This window comes from Labrus mixtus, chromosome 1 (assembly GCF_963584025.1).
Source record: "Labrus mixtus chromosome 1, fLabMix1.1, whole genome shotgun sequence".
Classification (NCBI taxonomy): domain Eukaryota; kingdom Metazoa; phylum Chordata; class Actinopteri; order Labriformes; family Labridae; genus Labrus; species Labrus mixtus.
This window is the reverse complement of record NC_083612.1, coordinates 18664687-18688507: the sequence shown is the minus strand read 5'-3', so window position 1 is coordinate 18688507 and position 23821 is coordinate 18664687. Positions and strand designations below refer to the sequence as shown.

The window sequence follows — 23821 nt, the reverse complement described above, 5'->3', positions numbered from 1 at the left end:
GCTGAATATATTTCTACAGTGAGATAGAATACTTTTAAATATATCTTTTAAATGGTCATGGAAAAATGACTGCAATCAAATGTTAGACATGTAACTAGAATCACATATTTAATAAGTTTTAATTTAATAAAATATTCAACACATTGGCAAAAATTGCTTGCTGTTGTGCTACCTGTGTTTTGTGAGGTTCTATGAACATTTATGGGTGTACCATCAACCTGTACTGTCTATATATTGTGGAGAAAAAAGATAAAGACACCATTACTCACAACAGGTATGTGAAGCTTGCTGAGTGGTTTGCCATCCAGCAGGTAGGAACCTGTGTAGGTCACATATTCAGCGTAACACTGTGGGGCCTGTGGGGTGATGTAGCACAAAATCTTCCTCTTCTCTTCGATCTTCTTCCTGATCTGCAGGTACTCGAAGTAAGGGTTGGATCGATCACTATGGTAGGGCTCGATATCATCCAGCTTGATAGCATTAACTACAACAGCCAAAGTTTGTTGAATCATTTCTCTGGTCTGCTGCATGGCTGTGTTTACCAGCTGGACCTGGACCTGCTGCCCAGCAGAACGTGGAAATTTCCTCTTCCGTGGGTGCTGAGTCTGTGATTCCTCGTCATCAATGGGGAGCGGGCGACCTTTTGTCGTCTTACTGATAACAACCGACGCAGACGTCGTCACAGCAGTAGGGACAGAGACTGCAGGGGTTGAATTAGTGGAGGAGACACTAAGCACAGATTCTTTGTCTTTCTTTGGAGCTGAGAGGGACGAGGCTAAGGTGGGTGTCGGGGTTCTCGTGGGGAGAGGATTAATGCTCACTGCTGGACTGGTTGTTACAGGGGTAGCGGCGGAAGATGAGGTGATTATGCAGGAGGTAGGAGGGATTGCAGCAGCGGAGGGATTGTTCTTGGCGCGATTGCGGGTTATCCTTTGAGGAATTTCATCCACCTTCTTGGGGACGTCTATGGTCGGGGAAACCGTTGTCAGAGGTACCGGAGTTAGCTTTGATGTGGTCTCTTGAGTGTCAGTCAGTTCCACTGTGTTGGATAGGGTGACTGCGACAGGGAGCTGAGGAAGAGGACTGCATGACGCAGGCTCTGCTACAGGCTCTGACATCTCCTCTTGCCTGTCCTCTGACTTGTCGGCAGACACCGATTCCATGGTGAACGGCGAGGGCTCAGTTAGGGTCTGGATTTGTAACTGACAGTCATCTGATTTCATCGATGTATACAATATATTGGAATCCAGCTCCTCAGGTTCTCCATAAGGTCCTTTTCTTTCCAACATACTGCCCTGTTGCTGCGTAAGACACAGGGAGGGGTTTACTGGCACGCTTTGAGGCTCAGGGTCCATCTCTTGCTGGAAGTTGGCATGTGGTGATGGTACCGCTAAGTCTTGTCCAGTAGGTTCCTCTAAACCTAGATCTCCAGTAGGGCATGAAGTTTTAGCCAAGTTTGGCAAGTCTACTTCCATTATATCTGAGTCATCTCTTTCTGTGATCGTATGTCTAATGTGGGTTGTCACAGCCTTGTTGTGGTCAGCCAGCTCTTGGTCTCGAGGGTCAGTTTCTTCTGCCTTGTCCGGTAGTGGTAGGTCAGGCAAGGAGAACGGACCAAGGTCGTCCAATTCATCAGCATCAGCTGAGAATGGGTCCGCCCAGGGCACCACAGGCTCAGGAGCCTCAGGCGCCTCAGCTGGAGACATATGGCTCTCAGTGGTGGCACTGAAGTTATGCGCGGTCTGCCTGCTGTCTGGCTCCTCACAGGTCGACTCACTGTCAATTTGATGACTTTCCTCTATGCTGGGCTTGTTGCAGTCTTGAAAGAACGACTCCAGCCTATTGGACGACGATGAGGTGTTCAAATAGTTGGGTTCCACATCAATTGCTGCATCAGGCCTCTCGGGAGAGGGGATGTCCGCCACAGCATCCTTCTGCTCATCATATTCCTCTGGGTCCTCCTTATGCCACCTATTCCAGGAGGCATAAGGGGAGGTAACATTTGGGTGGCCTGACAGCTGCTGCATGTCGCTCTCTGAGTGAGAGTACGGGCTTGTTATTTTGGAGACGGCTGCCTCTATCTCCCCGTACGTCCTATGGGGTGATTTAAGGTCCATTTCAGTGCTCCATCCCATGTTGTGATCGTAACAGTTCTCTTCGTGGTTGGGTGCAGACTGTGCGGGGGAGAGCTGGTGAACCTCTGAATCCTGTGGGTCTGGGGACTCTGCAGGCCAGCTCTTCCTCAGAGGGTCCTCGACTTGAGGGGGGGAGAAGGAACATGGTTCCCTTGTTTGCTCTGGCTCCTCCACCGCACAGTGGTCACCATCATCTCTTTCATCTAAATCACCCATGTCCCCCATGTCCCCCATGTCACCTTCTTCCTCCTCCTCCTCCTCCTCCTCCTCATCCTCTTCTTCTTCTTCATCATCTTCCTCTTCCTGCTCCTGTTCTTCCATGACAGAGGGAAGATCTGAGAGGACCAAGTTAGGCTCACTGTGGTGAGGCTCTGAGATGTCGTCGATGTCCAGGGGCGGCAGAGCTGCAGGAGCTGGAGTAGGTGGTGCAGCGATGTCGAAGCAGGGCTCCTGGGGCTCTGGCCTGTGCACCGGTGTAGAGGGTTTGGGCAAGTAACTGTTGTACACACTCTCAGGAAGGTGTTCATGACCTTCTGAGGGAGAGAGAGTTGTGGATGCCAAATCTGGACTGTGATGGGCTGGTTCCTGTTGTGGAGACAACATTCTTATGGGAGAGAAATAAGGAGGTGATATACACTCGAGCCCATCCACTGTCGCTGATTTGTCCTCTACAGCTTGTGAGGAAGATGTCGGATCATATTCAGCAGCTGGATCACTCTGCTGTCGGAGGAACTTGTCAGCCTCAGCCTTGAACTCATCCTCTAAAGGCCTGCGGACATCAGAGGACACAGATCGGCTGACAAGTGGAAGCTGGAGGTTCTTTGCAGGGGTTGGGCAAGTGCCCTCCTGGAAACTCTGGGAGCTAGAGTACCTGCTGGGTTGACAACAAAAAGACAAGAACTTAGAAAAGTGTCACATTCAAAGAGAGAAAAACATTTAAAACTGAACATTTGTGTCATTAAATACCTTTCAAAGAAGGATGGGGAGCAGGCATTCATTGACATAGTCATGGCTGATGAGTTCTGACAGTCCAGTCCATCCAGCATGATGTCGGGGTAATCCTCTGCACTACACGATGGAGTTCGTGGAGTCTGCATTACTTCCTCAAAGCTGGGGCAGGAGATGACTGACGTCGGTGTGGGGACACCAGTCGGCCTGTTTTGATCTGGCCTTGGAGAAGCTGGGAGGTTCTCCTTCGTTTGATGGCCAGCTAGCCAGTCCTTTGAGTTTTGACTCTCAGTGGGTTGGAACTTCCTGCTAGGGGACATCATCTGTGCTGGCAGACCAACATCCTTCAGCTTCTTCTCTTTAAGACTCGACTCCAGACTGTTGGATTTCTTTGATGACAGCTCACTGCGATTTTTACGCACTTCCTCAGTGGACTTGGTTTTGTCCTTGAGTTTGGGGTCCCCTGACTTGGGCCTCAGCTTCTCCATCTGCTTCATCCTCTCTTTATGTCTCTTGTGGCGCTCTTCAAACTCCTGGTCTTTAAGACTCAACATCTGACCGAAGCTTGTCATTTGATAATCTCCATCCACCAAAAGTTTTTCACGTGGACGGTTATCTTTCCGCATTGTGTCTTTGGACAGAGAGAGCTTTTCATTTTCATCCTTGACCTTAGACTTACTGTGGTCCAATCTGTTGTCTTTGTCCAATGTGTCTCGATTTCTGTCCTTTTTCATTTCAAATTTAGGACTGTCTTCTTTTGTCCGGTCTTTAAGAACGGTGACCTGTGGGCTATCTTTCGACCCTGACTTCACATCCTCTTTAGAGTGTTTAAAAGATCCAAAGCCATCAGTGTACTTATTTTTCTCCTCCTTTATTTTCTCCTTATGTTTCTCCTTTTTCTTTTTGTCCTTCATTCTATCACTAATGACACCAGAAGATTTCTCTTTATCTTTTTTGGACATCTCTTTTTCAAACTCCAATGTTTTATCAAAGTCGTCTTCACCGTCTCCCTTACCCCCATATGGGAATGTGTAAGGGTCTGCCTCTAGAGGCATGGGCTCCTTCTCGAAGGGGAGACTCTCTCTGCGGCTGTAGGACTCTCTAATCTCCTCCGTCTTGTCACGTTTGTCTCCTTTGTCCTTTTTGACTTTTTCTTTCTCCTTGTCGTGGCTTTTCTTAGATGAAGATGAAGATGAGTGTCGATGCCGCTCTTTCTCTCTGAATTTGTCCTGAGGTGTAGATAAGGACAGGGAGTCTCTTCTGTCCTCAGACACGTCGGTTAGGCTGATGGAGTCATAGTAAGAGGTGAGGATCGGCTCATGACCTCGGTCAGTGAAACTATCTGAAGAGATTTCACTGTTCTTGTCATTTGAGTCGTCCTTGTAGTCATTCATAGCTTCCTCCTCGAGTTTTTCCAACAGGGACTTTTCATTCTCACCACTCCCTTTTGAAGGTTTCCTTTCCTTTGAGTGGTCCAGCTTGTCTTTATATTTGCTCTTTGTCTTCTCCTCACTGGTGTCCCTTTTGTCCAAGAGCTTCTGCTTGTTTTTCTTGTCCTGGTTTGAGTCCACTGACATTCTGTCCTTTCTTTCCTTATGTTTGGCATCCACTGAATCTTTCTTGTCTTTGTTGTGTTTCTCGAGGGAGCCTTTCCTCTCTTTACCCGTGTCAAATGTTGCCTTTTCCTTCTTTTTGTCTTTATGCTCTTTGTCTTTCACCCTTTCTGTGTTGTGTTTCGCTTCTGCTGAAGATTTTCTCACTTTTTCTGAAGGGAAGTGATCTAACTCATCCTGGTCAGGAGTCGCATCTTTTCTGATGGAGTCAGAGAGTGTTACAGCGCCATTGTAGCTGTCCTCATCGTCATCACTTTCATCAGTGAATATGTCAGCTATCTTGTACCACGTTTTCTCTCTTTTCTCCGTTTTTCTTTCCTCCTTCTTCACCTCCAAGAAATCCTTGTCCCTATCAGCATGTTTGTCTTGAGAAGTCTTTTCTTTCTTGTCCTTGGTCTGTTCTGAGGACATCTTTCGATCTTTGTCCTTGCCATGAGACTCTTTGTGTTTGTCTTTTACCCCCTCCTTCTTGTCTTTGGTGCCCCGATCGGCATCCTTTTCCTTGACAGTTTTTTCAGTGGAGGCTTTCTCGCTCTTATCCTTCTCCTGATCAGTGACTCTGTCTTTTGTTTTGTCTTTGTGCTTGTCAGCTTTCGTCTTTTCTCGCTTTTCTAATCCGTCACCCTTCTTTTCTTTCTCCTTTCCAGAATGGTTTCTTTCTCTGATATCACACGATTTACTGACAGCATCAATGTCTTTGAAGAAGGTATCATTGCCATATTCATCTCTTATAGATTCCTGCTTGATTTTCATGTCCTTTCTTTCCTTCATGAAATCATAGGAGTCTTTACGGTCTCGGCTTATGTCCAGAGAATCTTTGTCTTTTTTGTCTTTTACAGTTTCTGTCGACTCCTTCCGCTTCTTTTCTTTTTCAACTGAGTGACTTGAGTTTATTTTTTGTTTCTCTGACCAGTCTTTTTTCTTTTCATTCGTCTTTTCCGATGAGTCTTTTTCTTTCTTCTTAGACGTGGCTTCTTTATCTGTTCTCTTGTCATTGTGATCAGATTTCTTGTCCTTGACTTTGTTTTCTTTTCGCCTCGTCTCTTCCTTAACCGTCTCAACAATTAGCTTAACGGCATTGTTGGCTTTGTATTCCTTGTACTCTTTGACAGGAGCCTCCCAGCTCTCGTCGCCGTAGAGGGAGGAGTCGGAGGACATCTCAGAGCCCCATCTGTCATGATGGTCATCTGAGGCACTCAGCTTTGTGTCCTCCAGGTTCAGGAAACGGTTGTTGACATCATAGCCTTCATACTCAGGCTCTTCCTTGGGTGCCTTGTCTTTTTTGCATTTCTCCTTCTCCTCCTTGGTGTTCTTCTCCTTGTCCACCTTTAGATGTTTTTCCTCTTTCTGCTCACTTTTGCGGTCTGCTTTTAAAGAGGATTTCTCCTTGGATTTTTTCTTTTTCTCTTCTTTGTGAGCCTTCTGTTTCTCCTCCTTTGGCTTCTCCTTCTCCTTTGCATTTCTATCCTTGTCAGATTTTACAGGCTTCTCTCGCTCCTCCTTAATCGTCTTGTCCTTGGTGGAGTCTTTTGCTTTCTTGTTTTTCTCCTCTTTCGCTGTTCGGTGCAAGTCTTTTCCAGATGACCAATCCTTATCCTCAGACTTGATTTTTGAAAGCCTATCCTCCTTTTTTGAATGGTCTTTTTCATGTTTGGATAACTTGACCTTGCTTTCAGCTGCAGATTCTGACTCAACAATTAGTGACTTCTGTCTTGAATCATCAAAATCAAAAGAATAGCTTTTGACAAATTTCTCATTCATGTCTTGATTAAGTACTAGACTGGGAGCTTTGTCCTTCTCTTTATTTTTGTGCTTGTGCTTTACTTTATGCTTTTTCAGCACTTTGCCGTCTACATCAGTTTTAGAGATCGAACTGTCTGCATTGGAGTTTTTGTAGAGATCAGAATTTTTCTTGTCCACAGTGTTACTGTGCACGTTGTTATTCTTCTTTTTATTCTCCTGCGCTTTCCTCTTAACTTGTTTTACTGACTCTACACTGGAATCAGCAGAGGAGTAGTCGGACTCGCTGGATAGTCTCGTTCTGACTGAATCTGAAAGAGAACTGACATCCGACCACGTAGGCGACGACACAGTCTTCCAGCCATCTGTCCTCCACTGCTTTGGATGCTGTTCTGCTAATGATGGTACTTGTTTTTGAGAGTTCAAGTTGCCATGGGATGAGGAGGAGGATGCATTAAAGCCAGGGGATTCCTTCAGGCTCGTTGCAGAAGAGTCCTTTAAGCTGTTAGAGCCCTTATCATCCTCACTCTCCATATCTCCACAATCAGAGTCCGATGTACAGAATTTGTCATTGACTTTGCCAAACCTCACTTCTTTACTGATGTTATTTTTACTCTCCTTCTTTCGCTTCTTTTTCACTTTACTTTTGTCTTTCTGTTGCTTTGAGCTCATGCTGCCAGAGTCTCTTGTCTTAGTATTTGTTGGCTGGGCTTGTTGCCTTGGCGTAGGTGCTGGCGTCCTATCATCCTCGTCTGAACTGTTGCTGTCAGAGATGATCCGCCTGACAGATTTCTTTGGTGTGAGCGAGTTGCTTTTGGAATAAGTTTTGACCTCCATCTTGGGTATGGCGATGAAGCTGTTAGGCTTGCTGACCGGTTCCTTGCGGAAGTCTTTTTTCAACAGGTGTTTGTCGTCCACAGGAGGCACACGCTCCTCCTCATCATCCTCATCAAATTCATATTCATCTTTGACAGGTGTGACAGCGGACTTAGGAGGATCTGTGTTTTTCCCTTTCGACTTCAGGCCCTTCTCAAACTCTGAGTCTGTGTTATTGCCTTCAACGGAGCTGGATGGGGCAAACGAGGGGGCGTCCTCCTCTTCTGAGGATTCTGTGAAAAGATAAAAGAGGCGCAATCAATATTTACCTTTTGACCTATAGATCTCATAACAATCGTTTAAGTAGGCTTCCTAAAGATTTAATATATATACCTGATGAACTTTCTTCACTTGAGGTGTAAGTCCCTTTCCCCAGCAGTAGATTCAGCATAGTTGGAGAGTTGGCAACCTTTAATGGTGTTTCACCTCTCCTGTTGCTTTGCCTTGGGTCCCCTCCATACCGTAAAAGTAGCTTGACCACCTGAAATAAATTAAATATAAAACTGGATTAATTACAATTTATTAATCCAGACATATGAACATAATGTATTAATAATATGCCTAACAAATCCAAACCAAACAATAACCTTTATAACCTCAAGAACAATAGATAAGCTGTTCCACTAGAGCTGCTTTACAGACATGGATTTTTCTTTACCTTAAAATGTCCATTGTTGGATGCATCATGTAGAGGGGTGTCATCATCCAGACCCTTTGTGTTGACCTCTGCTCCGGCTGCCAGCAGCTGCTTGGCCACATCATAGTACCCCCTGTTGCACGCCTCATGCAATGCAGTCCAGCCTAAACACATAAGAGGATCAGCAGTGTAAGAGGTGTTTGCAACATGTGAGTGAAAATAATTCTCAAACAGTATATCTCTATATGCACAAAGTAATGGATAATCAATGAAAAGATCTTCTCACCTGCAAAGTCTTTTACATTCACATCAGCTCCCTCACTGATGAGCTCCTTGATGCGGCGTACCTCTCCACGGATTGCGGCTCGGTGCAGCCGAGTCTCTCCCCTCTCATTCCGTTTATTCACTTTGTCTTTGGTTTTAGATGCAGAGTTTGGCGTTCCCTTCTGACCCAGACTGGACTGTGACTGATGCTTTGGTGTTGTGTCTGTAGGTGAGATGGAGATTTCACTATCAACATTTGTTTGAAGTGCTTACAGCCACAAGAGGGCAGTCTTACTCCAACAACAAACCCCAATGTGGTTGGACCTACTCCACTTGAGTTTATTTCATCACATTTACAAGATTAAACTCAAGCCTTAATCACATTCAGATTATTGAGTTTGCACTGCTATTGTCTGAAATGATATTTGAAACACATTCACTTAATCCAAGTCCATGCCTTCAGGCATGCAACAAAGGAATTAGTGTATTATTAAAAGTTCTTATGTACTGCTCCTCTGCAACCTTATTCCAACTCAAATGTCAACAAAATGAGAAATAGAACAATGTAAGAGCAATAATAGGTTGTTCAATTTACAGCCACCCTTTGCACACCAAAAATAAAGGTACAATTAAAGGGGGAAAATGGAGGAAGTAAGCGTAAGTAATAACTGAATAGGTAATAAACCTTAACTTAAGGCATGCAGGCCTTTTGCATAAGAATGCCTGTTCTGATTTGGTCAGATACATAGATTGAAGCATTACTTCCAGAATGACGCAATACCTACAGGATAGGTTGTTTAATTTTCTTTGCAGTCACATGATGTATTCAAGAAGATAAATTCCAATGCTGTAGGTCAACAAAAATGTGACTTCTACTGCTGCCAAAACAAGAATAACTTTCTAACTGGCAGTATTGATAAATGCAGCTGTGAAGGGAATCAATGTGGATAAGCTGGTTCAAGTAGATTTAAATTAAACAATGGGTTTATTTCAAAGGCAGAGTTTGTGTAAGATGTGCAAACCAATTACTTAACCTCGGGAAGATAAACAATAACAATCAGCCTCATGTCTTAACTTCTCTGCAAGTAAGCCCACCTCCCACACACAGTCTACATAAAAAGCTCTATCCCATCCCTCTTCCCTTGAATGCCGCCAATCCACACAGAACGTGGCCTCCATGATAAGCACGCACCTGGACTGTTGATGGACTCCTCAGCTGTCATTTGCATGAGCAAGGCCACCTGCTGCCGCTCAGAGAGGGGGTACCCAGCCCGGATCCCTGGCATCCCCATTCCAAACGGCAAGCCCGCCTTCCGGGTGTTGGTGGGCTCTTTTTTAATGCGCTTTCTCTCTGGACCTGGTTTCTCTGTAAGGAAAATTAGAAGAAGGGGGCAGAGTTTATCATATTGCCTTGCAGGGACAAACAGCATGTTCTCAATTATACCTTCATTCACGCAAAGAATTCTTATTTACATTTGGTTAAAGGTCGATAAAATTCTCTTTACATTTTCTGTTACATCATTCTATAAAGTTCTCATAAAACTGGATTCGACATCCAAACCAAGAGCCTCATCTTTATTTCCCGAAACAAAGCTCTTTCACTCTGTTTACTATTTTGAAAAGTGTGTTAAACAGTATTATTAACATTTTTTTTGATACTTTGGTCATAAAATATAATAACAAAGCAAGTGGAGCCCGTATTGCTGTCTGTTTATATTGTCAGACCATGACAATGACCAATGACAGCTAAGCATTGTTAAAATTTCAAAGTAATGTTCTCATTAAAATACATACTTAGCCTCTGGGCTAAGAGTTTGTATTACAAAAAGGGAGCCTTTGATCATGCCATAAATCAAAATAAACCTCCCAAAAAAATAAAAAAATAAACGCTTGCTCACATCCTACATATTGTGCATGTATGTGGGAGATGTTGTGGTGGGGTGGCGTGGGGTGGGGGTGGGGGGGGGGGTTCTGACTTTTGTGTTATTAACCAGCTGCCCCAGAGGACAGAAGTCTGTTTATGTCAGTCTGTCTCCAGGCCAATCAGTCTGAATGGAGTAGAGAGGGGAAAGAGGGTGTGACTTGGCAAAACCACAGTTATTAGAAAATAGTTGGTTTACATTTCAGTTCAACATGGCCTTGCCAAGGTCACCACATGCCTGCCTGCCTGCCAGGCTTGCTGTAGACCCAGGGCTACTGGACGAAGCAGCTGCTCCACAGAGACACACCCAGCAATTATTTTCAGTGGCAACATACCATCTGATGACCCTTACGAAGGGAAAAGCTACTGTAACACTTCATCACTGAGGGGGAACAACTGCCAAAGCCCACAGCTAGAAAACACTAGCAACAACACAGGCTACTAGCACAAAGAGAGAAATGGAAAAGCACATTCTATTATGCGTGTACAGAGAGCACAGCAGATGAAATTGTGTTTGAGCCTGATTTCTTGGGGACTTCTCTCATTCCAAGACTGGCTGCATTGTTGAAGGCCGCAAAAAATGAAGATAAATAAGGGGAAGAAGGAAAAATGCCGGCTTATGCTTCCATTCCAAAATGTTTCCAGGAAAAGCTTTTTCCAGTCACAAGAACAGCGCTGATTAACTTTCACTAACATCTGTGAACACTTACAGCTAATGTTCCTCCACCCCTCTTTGATACACTCTCACGTTCTCCAAAGCAATTGCCATTTAGACACATTCCTTCTGCTGGGACTTTAACAGTAGGAACCACAGACACAGTCTAAACATGTTTTCTGAGCAGCAGAACAGAAAAAGTGCTACGCCAGCTTTTCCACGCTACGTTTACAAGATTGGGAACCAGGACGGTGGTTATAACATTAATGCACACATGCAGAGGGCTGCTGCTTAACAAAGGCCAAAGTCTCTGAAACAAGATTCAACAGTGGCAGCAACCCGCTTATTTCTGACATGTACAGGATGACACAAATCAAAATGCAGACCTGGTACTTGAAGCATGTAAGATTTGAGGTTGGCAAATTTTAAGCCACATCAGCTAGACAAAAATGACAAATAAACAGGACACAGTCCTCTGTATTCTTATAATTATTTACCACATAGTTAATCATTAATACACACATGTAGATTGCTGAGCAGCATAAATGAACAAAGAATTTAACATAATATGCCGGCATCTATAGAATATCATGTCAATTAAAGGAACAATGCTCAGGCTTTTAGGTGTCTCAGTAAAATAATTAAAGTCAGCATACAGACAGGGTTGAAACCTTACAGTCCTTACCACTTGAAACTCGGCTAACAACATAAGAGAATATGAAGAATAAAAGGAGTAAGCAGGCAAGCTAGCTAGGCACAGTCATCCATGAATAGACTCTGTAGCTGAGCCAGGGGAGGGGACCACATCAAACATAAATCCCTTCTTATAATAGAGGCAGAGTTCTGATATGGCAGGCACACAATACTACAGTGTCAGCTAACGCCAAGACAAAGAGACTGTCTGGTTCAGTTAGCCAACAGACTCCAACAAGACAAACCACTCCAACCAGCCTGACCAGGTACGTCTGACCGGAGCGGGTTGGAGCATAGCAATGCTCTGCTCAGGGACTAATACAAGATGCATAAACAGAAAGTGAAGGAAGAAGAGGTAGGAAGTGGCCAACAGGATGTTTTGTCAGAGCTTTGTATTGCGCAGGAGAGACTCATAAATATACAGTGTGAACACTGTGGGGTGTGCCCTGATATGTCTGTTCTCTCTGTCTAACTTGTACATTTGTTCGTTGTTTTTAACAGGTCTGCAGTGAGGGCATGGCTTCTGCTTACGGGTTTCACTCAGAGACAGAAAGACAGATATCTGTGTGTTATAACCTGGCAAGAGGAAAAGATGGGCTTAAGATATTTTGCAACTCGCTTCACACAGCCAAACTCACACCTTACTTCTGCTCCACACACCTGAGCCAATGGCAAAGGCATTGCTGCCAAAACAATCAAACATTTTCTCAACCAGAAGCATTATTTTAAAAATACAATTCCAGATTGTAAAGTATGGCTTTCTATTTATGTGTGATTACATGTTATAAGTCTTAATATGAGGGTGTGAAGAGTGCAAATTTTGTTAGGGTTTAGAATGCGATGATATAGTACATGGAAGGTGTTTATCATACTGCAGTCCAACGTCTACCTCTGTACTCTTTAATAGAGGGGTACAAGACACAAAATAAAACATGTTTGAAAATGTAACAGCACAATCAAAGTTTTGTCTTAATAATATTTTTTCACTGATCGAATTACCGTAAATAATCCATTTAATCACCCAAATTGAATTGTAGCAAAATTGCATTTGTTACTAACTTGGCATTGTTTACAGACCTGCAGTGCGAGGCTACCCAGGGGAAGCGCTCACATTCATATAATTTTTTTTTGGCTCAAACCTGGATCAACACTTCTGTATAATTTTATGTTACTTCATGTGTTTAAAGTAATTGGACAGAAAACTCAGTTCAACAATATTTTCCAACAATTTTTTTTTTTTGCCCGTTTAGCTTGACTGAGTTGACCAGCATGCTACATCAGATTGACAACTACTGGTTCAGGCGCAAACCATCCCCAGATTTTTTAAATAGCTTGTTCCACCACAAACCAAAATCCAAACTTATACTGGAGATTTCTTTGGTTAAACTGAAACTAGTTGCATATTCTTAAATTTATGGATAAAAGTTTTAAGGGATACATTTGATACATTAAGTAGTCAGGGCAGTGTAAGTAAACTACAACTGAATTGTTTGACACAATGTCTCACAGTAATCTGCTTTAACATAAAGGATGACGGAAACAAGCCATGTTTCGTAATGCTTTCAAGATTTTTCAATTTAATTTTTGGCCAACTAAAACGAGGGGTAGAGCTGGATGAAAATATTCGGTTGCTTTCTTAAGTATTTGCTGTTTCACTGGCGATAGATTTTTTTCCCCATCTAAGGCAACCTAAGGTCTACAATATCAGCTATTATACATATTTTCTGATTTTTACATTTACACACACTTCTTTACAGAGTCAAGGCCTAATTCCACAGTGGATGGGTCAGTAGCTTTCCGGTTGTGATGCAACCTGTGAAGCTCAGCGATGCACTCTGGTAAATACTTGTTATCCCACCAGATTTGCTGCAGTGCGTTTTAGAAGCATCCCAGAAGCAGCTCTACACTCTGCTTCACTAAAATAACACTGCTAGTTATTTTTGATTGAGCTGCTGTCTTATAGATGTGCCAGGGTAAAATCCCAACTTTGAACATGCCCGATTATTTTACCAGTATTTTAAAGAAATAATCAGCCATACAAACACTAGCTAGACAAACAACACTGATTATCCAAGCTTTTATGTAGTTCTCCCTCATGACAAGACTTTTGAATACCAATAGTTTAGCCAGCAGTTGTCCGCTCAAACCAAAAAGACATAGTAGTGGGTAGGGCTGAGAATGGTAATGTGGGCTGGGATGTGTCAGAGGTGTAAAATTTAGCAGAGGGGCTAGACACTCTCCCAGCAGGGTCAGAACGTAAAAGGCCAGCCAACAACGTGGGACAATAAAGCACATATGCAGAAACAACTCAATAAACAGTTGAGAAAAGTATGCAGTAACATGAGCCCTGAATGTCAATTCAAAAACATACTAGGGCTTGGTTGAAATATTGATACAGCAATATATTATCATCCTGACTGCTGTGATAGAATTATCTAATCGCTGGTATGATATTCTATTAAAAAAACTGCTCTAAAGAGATTTCCCTGGTAGTTTGAATCATGGCGCAATCACTTCACGACTCCTCATGGTCGCATTTAAGCCATGAATGAGAATCAGGTAAATTAACTGGCCATGGGAAAAGTTGACAAGGGGATAAAAGAAGCATAAGAAGAAAGCGGGAGACTGTCAGACAGCAGTAAAAAATAAATCAAACCATCAACAAAAAAATAGGTGAAACTTACATCAAATTGAAGTTAAACCCATTATTCATGACCTTAACCTTTTTAAGGGAATTTCATATCTGATTTTTACTATGTATTATGTAATGATTGTCTTGCAATACATCAGCTATTGCATAATCACTGTATTGTGATATATTTATCATATTGAGCCACTTATTGCGAGTTACATTGCAATTCCCAACCCTGATACATACAGAGCCAACACATTTCTCAAACCATTATGAAACTTTTAGGTTAGCAACCACCAAGTCAAAATAATTCAAATAATTGTAGTCTTATTAAGTATATCATCACAGACAGATGGCATCAGGATTGTATAAACTATGATTATGTAATTGTAATTCTGTAATCCTCAATGGTTCTACATCTGTAATGACAAAACTTTCATGTCACTTTTCTGTTTGTAGGAGAGACATAAAGTTAAGAGTCAAGGGCTGAAAACCATGTAGCTCAACTCAACAACAGAGCAAGTTATTAGCATAATAAAGACAGTTTCCAGCTATTCTTCCTGAGAGTGGTGAGAGTTCACACCTTTCCTTACTGAGGGGGGCAGGGGTTGAGAAGCCACAAGAAGCTAGGAACAAACACAAGCCAAGAGGTTAGAGCGCGAAGCTGAGAAAAATTAGACCACAGATACCAATTTGATTATATATGTCATGCTGTCCCATATCTGACAGAAATCGGATGTTTTATTTTGAAACTACTGGCTAAAAATATTTAGTTATGGAACCCTGTCAACATTGACTCCTTTAACCTTGTTTTGAGAACTCCAGCACAAATACTTTTTGCAGCATACATCCAGGCATGCAAAAAAGAAATGTCTCACACACTACAGCGACTCCAGAAAACAAATAAAAGACCAAAATGAGAGCATCTCAATCAAACATTTAACTCATAGTTACCCTCTGCTGCACAGTAATTACACACAATCCCAACACTACAAAATATATGTCCAATCTTACTAAACATACCCTCAAACCACAAAAGTCATCCGCTGCAACATGCACAATCCAGTCTGGTTTAAACTGAACATAAACCAATCTAGCATCTCAGTCAGCACTGATGACAGAGGCTGAAATCAAAGCCCGAGTCAGAGCATTATCAACAAAGTAAATCAGGAACCCTTAAAGCTCAAGTTAAACAAGCATGAGTAGTAGTCTTTTCTCCCTAATTAAAGAAAACACACAGCAGGAGCCTTACCAAAGCCAGACCTGTTCAGGTCTGTATGTTACACAAATCCTCATTCAGATCATGATTTCTTTTGGTCCTCCTCTCCTTTCAATCTGGGATTGTAATAAATAACCCCTCGGTTCTGCTACGGACTAACAGCTAAGTTGAAACTAGTACTTGGAGCTCATTCACTACACAGAAGCCCCACCCATTTTACAAGGCACACCTTTCTACTTCCTGCAAGTCTCAGAGGATGTGATGTAGCAGCTCCTATTCCTCTTTGGTTCCCACTTCACAGGTATAATGAGGGGGAGAAGTCAACACATTGAGTAAATGAATCCCATTAGCCTCTTACCTGAGTCAGAATCTTTCTGGTCTCCATTAGCTCCAGTAGTGAAGGGCAGCTTCCTTTTAGAAGCCTTTTCTTTCATCTCTTTGAGCCCATCACTGCGATCCAATTTGGGAGTCTTGTTTGACAACACTTTATCCTATAAAATAAACAAAACACATCATGAAGAAAAATTTAAGTTACAGGGTTAAGTTCTATAAAAAGTTGTTAAAAAGTGACAAGGTCCATTAAAGACTTTGAGCTTTCCAATCACCCCACAGCCTCCTCCTGTAGTTTGTGCCTAGCCCTGACTCTTTTTAAGCTAATGTAAGCTTTGCAAAGTAAAACTTTTCCATGGAGTTTCCTCCTAGATTCTTGGCTCCTCAGCTACATTACAAGGAGCCAGGAGCAGGGAGAGGAGGCTAAGCTGACGTCGTTTAGGCTCTGTGGCATACTGCTGCTGGAAACAATCACAAGTCCTAGTGTGTATGCTATCAACAGATGTAAATATTGAAGTGTGTGTTTAACTTGTTCTTGGTTGTCTGAGATCTGATAGTGACTTGCTTATCTTGACAAATAGCTTTACAAAAGTAAGAGCAGAAAAGATGAGGCATCTGGAGTAATCTTCAAAACATTTTTGTAAGGTTACAACATCATATTGTAATAAATTAAATACATAAATCAGAGCTCAGATATCTTCAAATTGTTGTGTCTGACAATCTATCAAAAAAGAAAAAATATTTTTTAACAGTTTTATTGGAAAGAGACATGTTTACTAAGAAGCTTTCTCTATCTTGTTTACAGCCAGGAGTTTCCATGAATGGGAGATTGAGGAACAAAAGACTCAGACCAAACCAAAAACACAAACAAACAGAAACAGATTTACCAAAAATGGAAGAGAACTACACAATATTCAAGAAAATGTTCAAAGGAAAGCTTTAACGCAGCCATACTTTCTTGATTCAAAGCTATTCACACCAATCATATTGAAAACGTTTTATCGTTTTATTATTTAGAAGAAAATAGAAGCCAAGTGTCTGCCTTGATAGTTCCTAAAAGTTATTAGTCAATGACAGTATCCAAGGTCTGAAATTAAATAATTCATAAATAAAGTCCACATTTTTAATATATTTTGGCTTTAAAAAAAGGCTAGGACTTGTGAGGGACACGCCCCCCTATGAGTGTAAATACATGATGGTAAGCCGGAAAGATTTAACATTTAAAAGGCCTTCATAGCAGAACCAAACAGTCACTTGCAGCAATATTTTCCCCATACACCAGACAACAAAAATATCTGATGACCTTTTCACATAGTTTGTTTCATTCCTAGAGCACAGAAAGTGGTTGGTTTTCATGAATGGCTTATACAAAACAGGGCATGTAATCTGGCGCAAGGTCAAGATTTTGTTTATCATTACTATGCTCCATGGGCAGGATTTCATAATGGAGATAAAGGAGCAGGTAATATGTAATATAAACATGCTCACTTTTTTCTCTTCATTTTTCTGCCCTGCCTTCTGTCCCCTTCTCCTCTCTATCCTCAGGGCAGGTTTTCCATTATGTGTCGACTCTTTCAACTCCTCCCCCAGCCCTGCCCCAGTCATAGGACTATGATGTCATGGTACAGTAGAGACAAACAGTGTCGGCTACATTTAGCTGATCTCTCTCTCTCTTCCTTTCTCTCGGTGTCTGAGTATTTGCTCAGCTACACAAAAGCTTTACAAGAGATCACATCATTACCGTAGTTGAAAAGCATGATCCCCACATCTGGGCAATGCAAAAACTACAGTGCATCTAAGTGAGGAAATTCAATGTAAGAAAATGATTTCTCAGAACTATATTATAATATGCACATCTATATCATATTGTTAGAATATGGCCACATCACCACATATTTTCTCCAGATTTAGACGTTGTTTCTTGTTTAAAGTTGTTAAAAGAAAGCTTTGACAGCTCAACATTTTCCTTAGATCTGCCTCCATAAGACACACTGTTTGATGGTCTCCTAGCAATGCCTGCTCTTTTCGTATCTCTCCGTTTTCCACCCACCCCTGTGCGCTTCATTCCCTCCCTCCCTTCCTCCATGCCAGAGTCTGATGCAATCCTTTGCAGAGGGCTGTAAATCCATGCCTGCATAAGCTGTACCTCTCCTCTCCCCGCCTCTTGGTGCTGCTGCTGCTGGTAGTTTTAACAGTTGGCACACACTGTGACATCATCAAGCTGCGCCCAAAACTTTGTTCCAATGCAAAACAACATGACTATGCCTGTGTAATATTAAATAACAACCTCACATACTGCATTTCATTACTGTTTATTGCTTATCATACCAACAAAATGACTGTGTATGTGGTTGTGCAATTCAGCTTTCTTTTGCCTGTATTTCAAGGGCATAAAGGCTGCATTAGTCAGTTATGCAATACAGTTGTGTAATTCTGTAATTCTTCATTACAGCAGCCCCTGGTTAACTTTGGAAATATTTGTAACAGCTGTAACTATTCTTTTTATTACAAATACAAATTACAAAACAACTCCCCCTGGAAATGTAGACCCCCAAACACTGTAATTCTTGTATTCTGGTGTATTTTTGTGCACAGTTTTGGCAAAAAGCAGACTCCTAAGGCAAGACATGACAAAGAACTACTCAGAAGTGGCAGACAAAGCGACAGTCCACTATACAAATCTAGAATGAAAATGTGTGCCTTTTTATCTATGCATCTATGCTATGTTTACGTCTACAGAAGGAAATACATGTGTAGATCTACACATAGCATAGATGCAGCCGTTTAATTAAGTGCACAGAGATCGTAGTGGTCTTGGCAATATTCTCTGTGCACTGAATCCAGTCATATTATACAAATGTAACTCCCCCCTCCCATTGGCCTGGGGTGAATTCTCCAGATAATATCCTGCTGCGTTCTCAAATCAGCTCACTCGGACTTGCTGAAGAAAAATACTAAGGGGGGCTGCCAGGAGAAACTCTGGGTGAAGTACGAGTGAAAAATGTGGCTATTTGCGTTAACAGATACAGCTCCGACTGGAAATATCAGGAGTATTCTGCAAGTGTGAAAGCCCTATAAGTCTCTCTTTCTGCCCAAGTGTGAATGTGGTAATAATGAGTTTTAGTTTGTTGACGCGAATTTCCAGGTACATTGGATTAATTACGAAACAGTGTTGCCACCATATCAGAGTGCTGTCAGAATTGCAGTTAGATATGACATTTTCACCTGTGCTTTGAAACCTGTGTTCTCAATGAAAATACCCATCAAACATATGAAATCAATTCAACTTTTTTAAAAATGTGATAATAGACAGTATCTGGTCAGACTGGGGGATCAACAGAAACTGTCAGAAATTAAGAGGACACTGAGGGGCTTGGGTGGGTGATACTTTCTGCAGAAGAGAAACATTCCCATGTCTTCTACTTGAAGGATAATCTTCCTCTCATACTAAAAAAACATGTTGCTGTTTATTTTTGCTAACACCCCCTTACTGCCTGTAAGGCCTGTAACTGTTTTATAATTGCTGATGAGATGTAGAGGTTTATAAACAGGTTTTAAGGACTACCATCAATTGAAACTGGGATTATGTACTGTACACAAACATTGTGTGATTGGGCGCAGTGTCTGTTTGTAGTTTTTTTTTTCTCCCAGTCTTACCTTCTTCCCACCCTGCTTTTCCACCATGTCAGTGTTGAGTGGGAAGTGGTCCAGCTGGGGGGTTTTAGAACCCCCACCTTTGGGCATCGTTCAGCTCTCCCCACGCCAAGCTTCATTCACGCTGCCATTGCATCGTCATCAACCGTCTGGAACAAAGGGAAAGAAGAAAAAGAGACGAGGGGGGGGTAGTTAGAAACTGGCCACTAGGTTTCTTTGAAAATACATTTACACACAGCCAGACAATACAGCCATTAGCGGTACATCAAGCACTCTATTTTCTACCATCACACCCCTACTCTGGAGGGGGAGGAAGAACCGAGACGGAGGACAGAAGGCTGGGTTGCAGCTATAGCAGGCAAAATGGCTTATTCATCCTACAGGCTGAATCTAAAGAGCAGACGAGGTCTGTCCAAATACCTCAAAACATTCTGGGTGATCTCAGCCAAGAAAAACAACAGTCCTTCAAAACAACAGACTCATACATTCAACCATCAACCCAAACAGTAACTTTCTGGAGTTAGGGAATGACACAACAAAACCATGTGAGATATTGCATAACCCCAATTGTGGGATACCGAGAGTGCTGGGAACAGCTGAGGAATTTTTTCAGGAATGTGACTAGCATGTCTAAACAAAAACTTAAACAGCTACATAACAGTACCACCATAGTCAGCTTGTTATTGTTGCTCTGTCTACCACAGTCAGTTGAATGTAGTGTGAGGAGTTTTTAAGTGGTTATTGAACACACTGAAATTAACTGAAGATTTTATATGACCATAAAAAGTTAAACCAGGCAATAAGAAGGTCTATTGACGACATCACATGGCTATTTTTTATGCTCTTCACCAGGTTAGGGTCTGACAGAGCACTTTGCCAAAAGAGCCATTGTTTACATTTGACATGAGAGAGGATGATATTTTCTTTGGATAATATCCTACATGCATGTACAGTACAAGACCAGCAAACAGATGAGAAATGCAGTTTTGTTCACCAGGTTTGCTGAAATCTAAACAGACTGGAAGTTCCTCACATTTGCTTTAAGAATACAATTATGGACACATATAAAATATTTGTTTACAATTCAAAGTGCTTTAGGTGAACAATGTTTTACAACTTATATGCAAGAGCAACACAACATTGCATCCCTATCCATTGCCTTCCTTTGTGAAGAGAGGCCTTCTGCTTCAAAGGCCATGAATTAATCATACATGCTCTCTTATTCTCTCCTCTTTAATTCACTTTTTCTTATGAGTACATCCAAGTATGATCATCACTGTGACTGACTGACTGACTGTCTGACTGGACAGATGAAACCTTAGCTGCATTTTTTTTCTCAGCTCCGAGACACTGGCACTCCTATCTTCCTGGCACTCCTATCTTCTCTGGCGCCACTTCCATCCACCCTTCCCCCCACCCTCCTTCCCTTCCCTCTGCAGTCATCCTATTCAAAGACAGCTATTTATATCCCTCCAGTCAAGTCAGTCAAGTCAAGACAGCCAGCCAACCAGAGCAGCATACAGCTACAGAGGATGTACTGCTCCACTTTTACTGCTGTATGGAAAGAGACACAGCAAACTATGGGCCTTTTCTTCTCTCCTATGGCTCATTGTTACCTATTGCTAGGTGCCAACTCCCACCACACCAAACAAAGTGGCAGGAAGGTGGACTACTCTGAGAAATAAACAAATCTTGCAGCAACACAAAAACACATATGCACACACCTCAAACTAGGTCATCTGGGCTTCTAGAACAAAAATCTCTGCACTATTTTCAGACTACTATGACAGGGGGTTATAGCAACATAGCATTTCACTGACATATGAAATACAGAAAATTATGTTTACAAACAAATGGTCACACGAAGACACACATAAGCCGTTTTCACATATGCACTCCGGATAATATCTAGATATTTACAGGAGGACTTCTCCGGAGATTCTCCCGAACTAGCCGTTCACATAACCTCCTCACAGCGGGGGACTTTCCCTGTCAGAGGGGAGGGGGCGCTGGGGATTTCCCGACGTAAGACGTGACGTAAATAAACAACACGGAAGTAGCGGCCGAAGCAACAGAGTCCGCTACACGATGTTATAATGAGAATATTTGCCTTTAGATCTATGCTATGTGTAATCCAATTGAATGACAACATCCACAAAAGAGTGGAGAACAACATACTGACGAACAGAAAACATAATGCAGCCATTTATTTACATGCACGGAGATCGTAGTGGTCGCGTGCAGACACTTTAAACAGTCACTGTATATAAACGTCTCTCGGGTCCCATTGGCTCGAATTGAAAATATCCGGAGTATATTCGGCCGCGTTCAGACATCAGCTCACTCGGATATTCTGCGGATAAACTCCGGGTAAAGTCTGTGTGAAAAATGTGGCTGTTTGCGTTCACACATAGCCTAAAGAACCTCCGGGTAGCCAAATCTCCAGAGTTTTTCAGGAGATTTCCGTATGTGTGAAAAGGGTTATAGTCAGAGAGTTGAAGCTCTGTTAAAACCACAGGCCTTATTTCCTTAGTAATTACAAGCCAACCTTAAATACATAACATCTGCTAACAGTGTGAGCCTGTTTTAATCAGTGTAGTGTTGCTGCCACTAAACAATGAATCGTACTGTGTATGTGTTTTTGTCTGCTTTTTACGTGTGTATAATTCTATATTTGTTTTCTAACTTGATATTCCTGCAACTGCCCGGCACCTGAGTACGTAGGTTGGCTGTGCATGGGAAACCATGTTGGTCGTTCATTTTTAAATCCATTTGTAGGTACATTATGAAGCCAGAATTTTAAGCATATTTTGATGAAAATAACACCCAGTATCAGGACTGTTTTTCTAAAATAAAAATTATATTAAATCCTCTGTAAGGAAGCCACCGAGTCTGATCGTGAGTTTGACTGTCAAGGTCATAAAGCCAAAGCTCTGAACATCCAGATGTTAACCCCTATAAATCAGTGTGCAGTGGAGTTTACATTAAACAGCAAAAGCCTTAAAAAAAAGACTTTCATTCTTGGGTTGCACTAAAGCAGGAGCAGAGTGGACACTATGCTTTGAATTACTAATAGCAAGTCAGGCTAGAATAACATCTTTTGTGATATTAAACAACAACAACAACAAAACTATTGCTATTAGCTTTTTGCTAATACTGAAAACAATAGTTGTCAGATTTCAACAGTGTCTCAAGATACAAATATCATTCTTTTATCATGTTGGTACATTGATTCATATTAATCTTCTAAACCAAGTTGCAAGTTGGAAACTTCACATTGCTAGCTTGCAACAGCTGCAAAAGCTATTTCCAGGCATGTACTTGCTAGGCTTTGTTTACATGTGCATATGCAGTACATACAAATGTATGTGAAAGGTGATTGAGCGTTATGTAACACAAAGCAGTGGTGGATGATCTAAACTAGCATCCTGTTTCTTAGCAGCTATCACGTGAAAAGAAGACAACAGAAACCTTCTGAGACTATACAGAGAAGTTTTACTCTAAAATATGTCAACAACTGTTTCAAGTTCATTTTTTTAAATTACAATACATAAACACATTTCTAACCCCAACATGTATCTGGTAACCTAGGGAAATACTATTTTCAGAGGGACAAACATTGGTTTATTATTCATTCTGGGCAGTCCAGTTCAGTATAGTAGCATCATATTGACTAACCTATGACATAGGAGCAGCAATATAGGGTTTTAATGTTTATCACTTGACGTCAGCCAAGTTAGACTTGGACATGGAGATGATGACTGCAGAAAAAAATGGTGACTCAGAGAAGCAATCTCTTCCAAATGAAGGACAGGACCTGCCAGTACCGGCATCCATCTCTACTCAATCACCCTTGCATAGACACACATACGAACACACTCACACACCTTTCTTGCTATGCCCCTTATTCATTTCTCTCTTCATCCTCAAGCATCCTCTCTATCCTGTGAGCCACTCCCTCTGCGGTCAGATAGAGGCCAGCTCTTCAGCATATTGCAGCAGACTGTTCGCACACTCACAGATGCACTGACACACACCACAAGCACACTTACATCAGGATGTTATAGTACCAGCTTAATGAAATGGAACACATAACATTATGTATGCCTTTAGTAAATGTTAGGGCATTCAGAAACCTACAGGCTGAAATCTGATTCACATGATGACAAATCACTGTCATACAAACAAAGCACTAGCTCTAACACTGTTAACTGATGAAATAATTTTTTTGTTAAGTCCATGTAAAAGGCCATAAATATGTTTAAAACTAGCAATACATAATAGTGCATGAAGCTGTGGTTCCATTCCAGCATTAGGAGAACTAGTGTCATGTCTGATATAGTTCAACATCAAGGTTGCATGAAAAAAAACGTTACTGCATATTATGAAATCTTTGCTTGAGTGTTTAATAACATCTACATGCATATGTATGCGTAATTTAGGTTTTAAACTAGGTTTAAAGAATAAAATGCTCTATACAGTTATGATTTAGAAAAAAATGTAA

General features: G+C 41.8%; 2 protein-coding genes across 3 annotated transcripts in view; one reads left to right on the top strand and one right to left on the bottom strand.

Annotated features, from left to right (window-relative positions):
* The window catches only part of LOC132973396 (large ribosomal subunit protein P2-like), a 133272-nt gene extending 123174 nt beyond the window's left edge, over positions 1-10098 (top strand). Inside the window, exon 6 of the mRNA XM_061036843.1 lies at positions 10089-10098. The gene's annotated coding sequence lies outside the window, so the exon portion shown is untranslated. The remainder of the gene's footprint in view (positions 1-10088) is intronic.
* The window catches only part of ankrd11 (ankyrin repeat domain 11), a 109304-nt gene that overhangs the window by 5539 nt on the left and 79944 nt on the right, over positions 1-23821 (bottom strand). Inside the window, exons 3-10 of one of the 2 annotated variants that reach the window (XM_061036678.1) lie at positions 19321-19466; positions 15692-15824; positions 9406-9579; positions 8236-8436; positions 7971-8113; positions 7646-7793; positions 3102-7545; positions 270-3009 (exon numbers count right to left, since the gene is read on the bottom strand). In XM_061036678.1, coding sequence (XP_060892661.1) covers positions 270-3009; positions 3102-7545; positions 7646-7793; positions 7971-8113; positions 8236-8436; positions 9406-9579; positions 15692-15824; positions 19321-19407 — 8070 coding nt within the window. In that variant the 5' untranslated portion in view covers positions 19408-19466. The remainder of the gene's footprint in view (positions 1-269; positions 3010-3101; positions 7546-7645; positions 7794-7970; positions 8114-8235; positions 8437-9405; positions 9580-15691; positions 15825-19320; positions 19467-23821) is intronic. The other variant, XM_061036689.1, reaches the window with a different exon arrangement.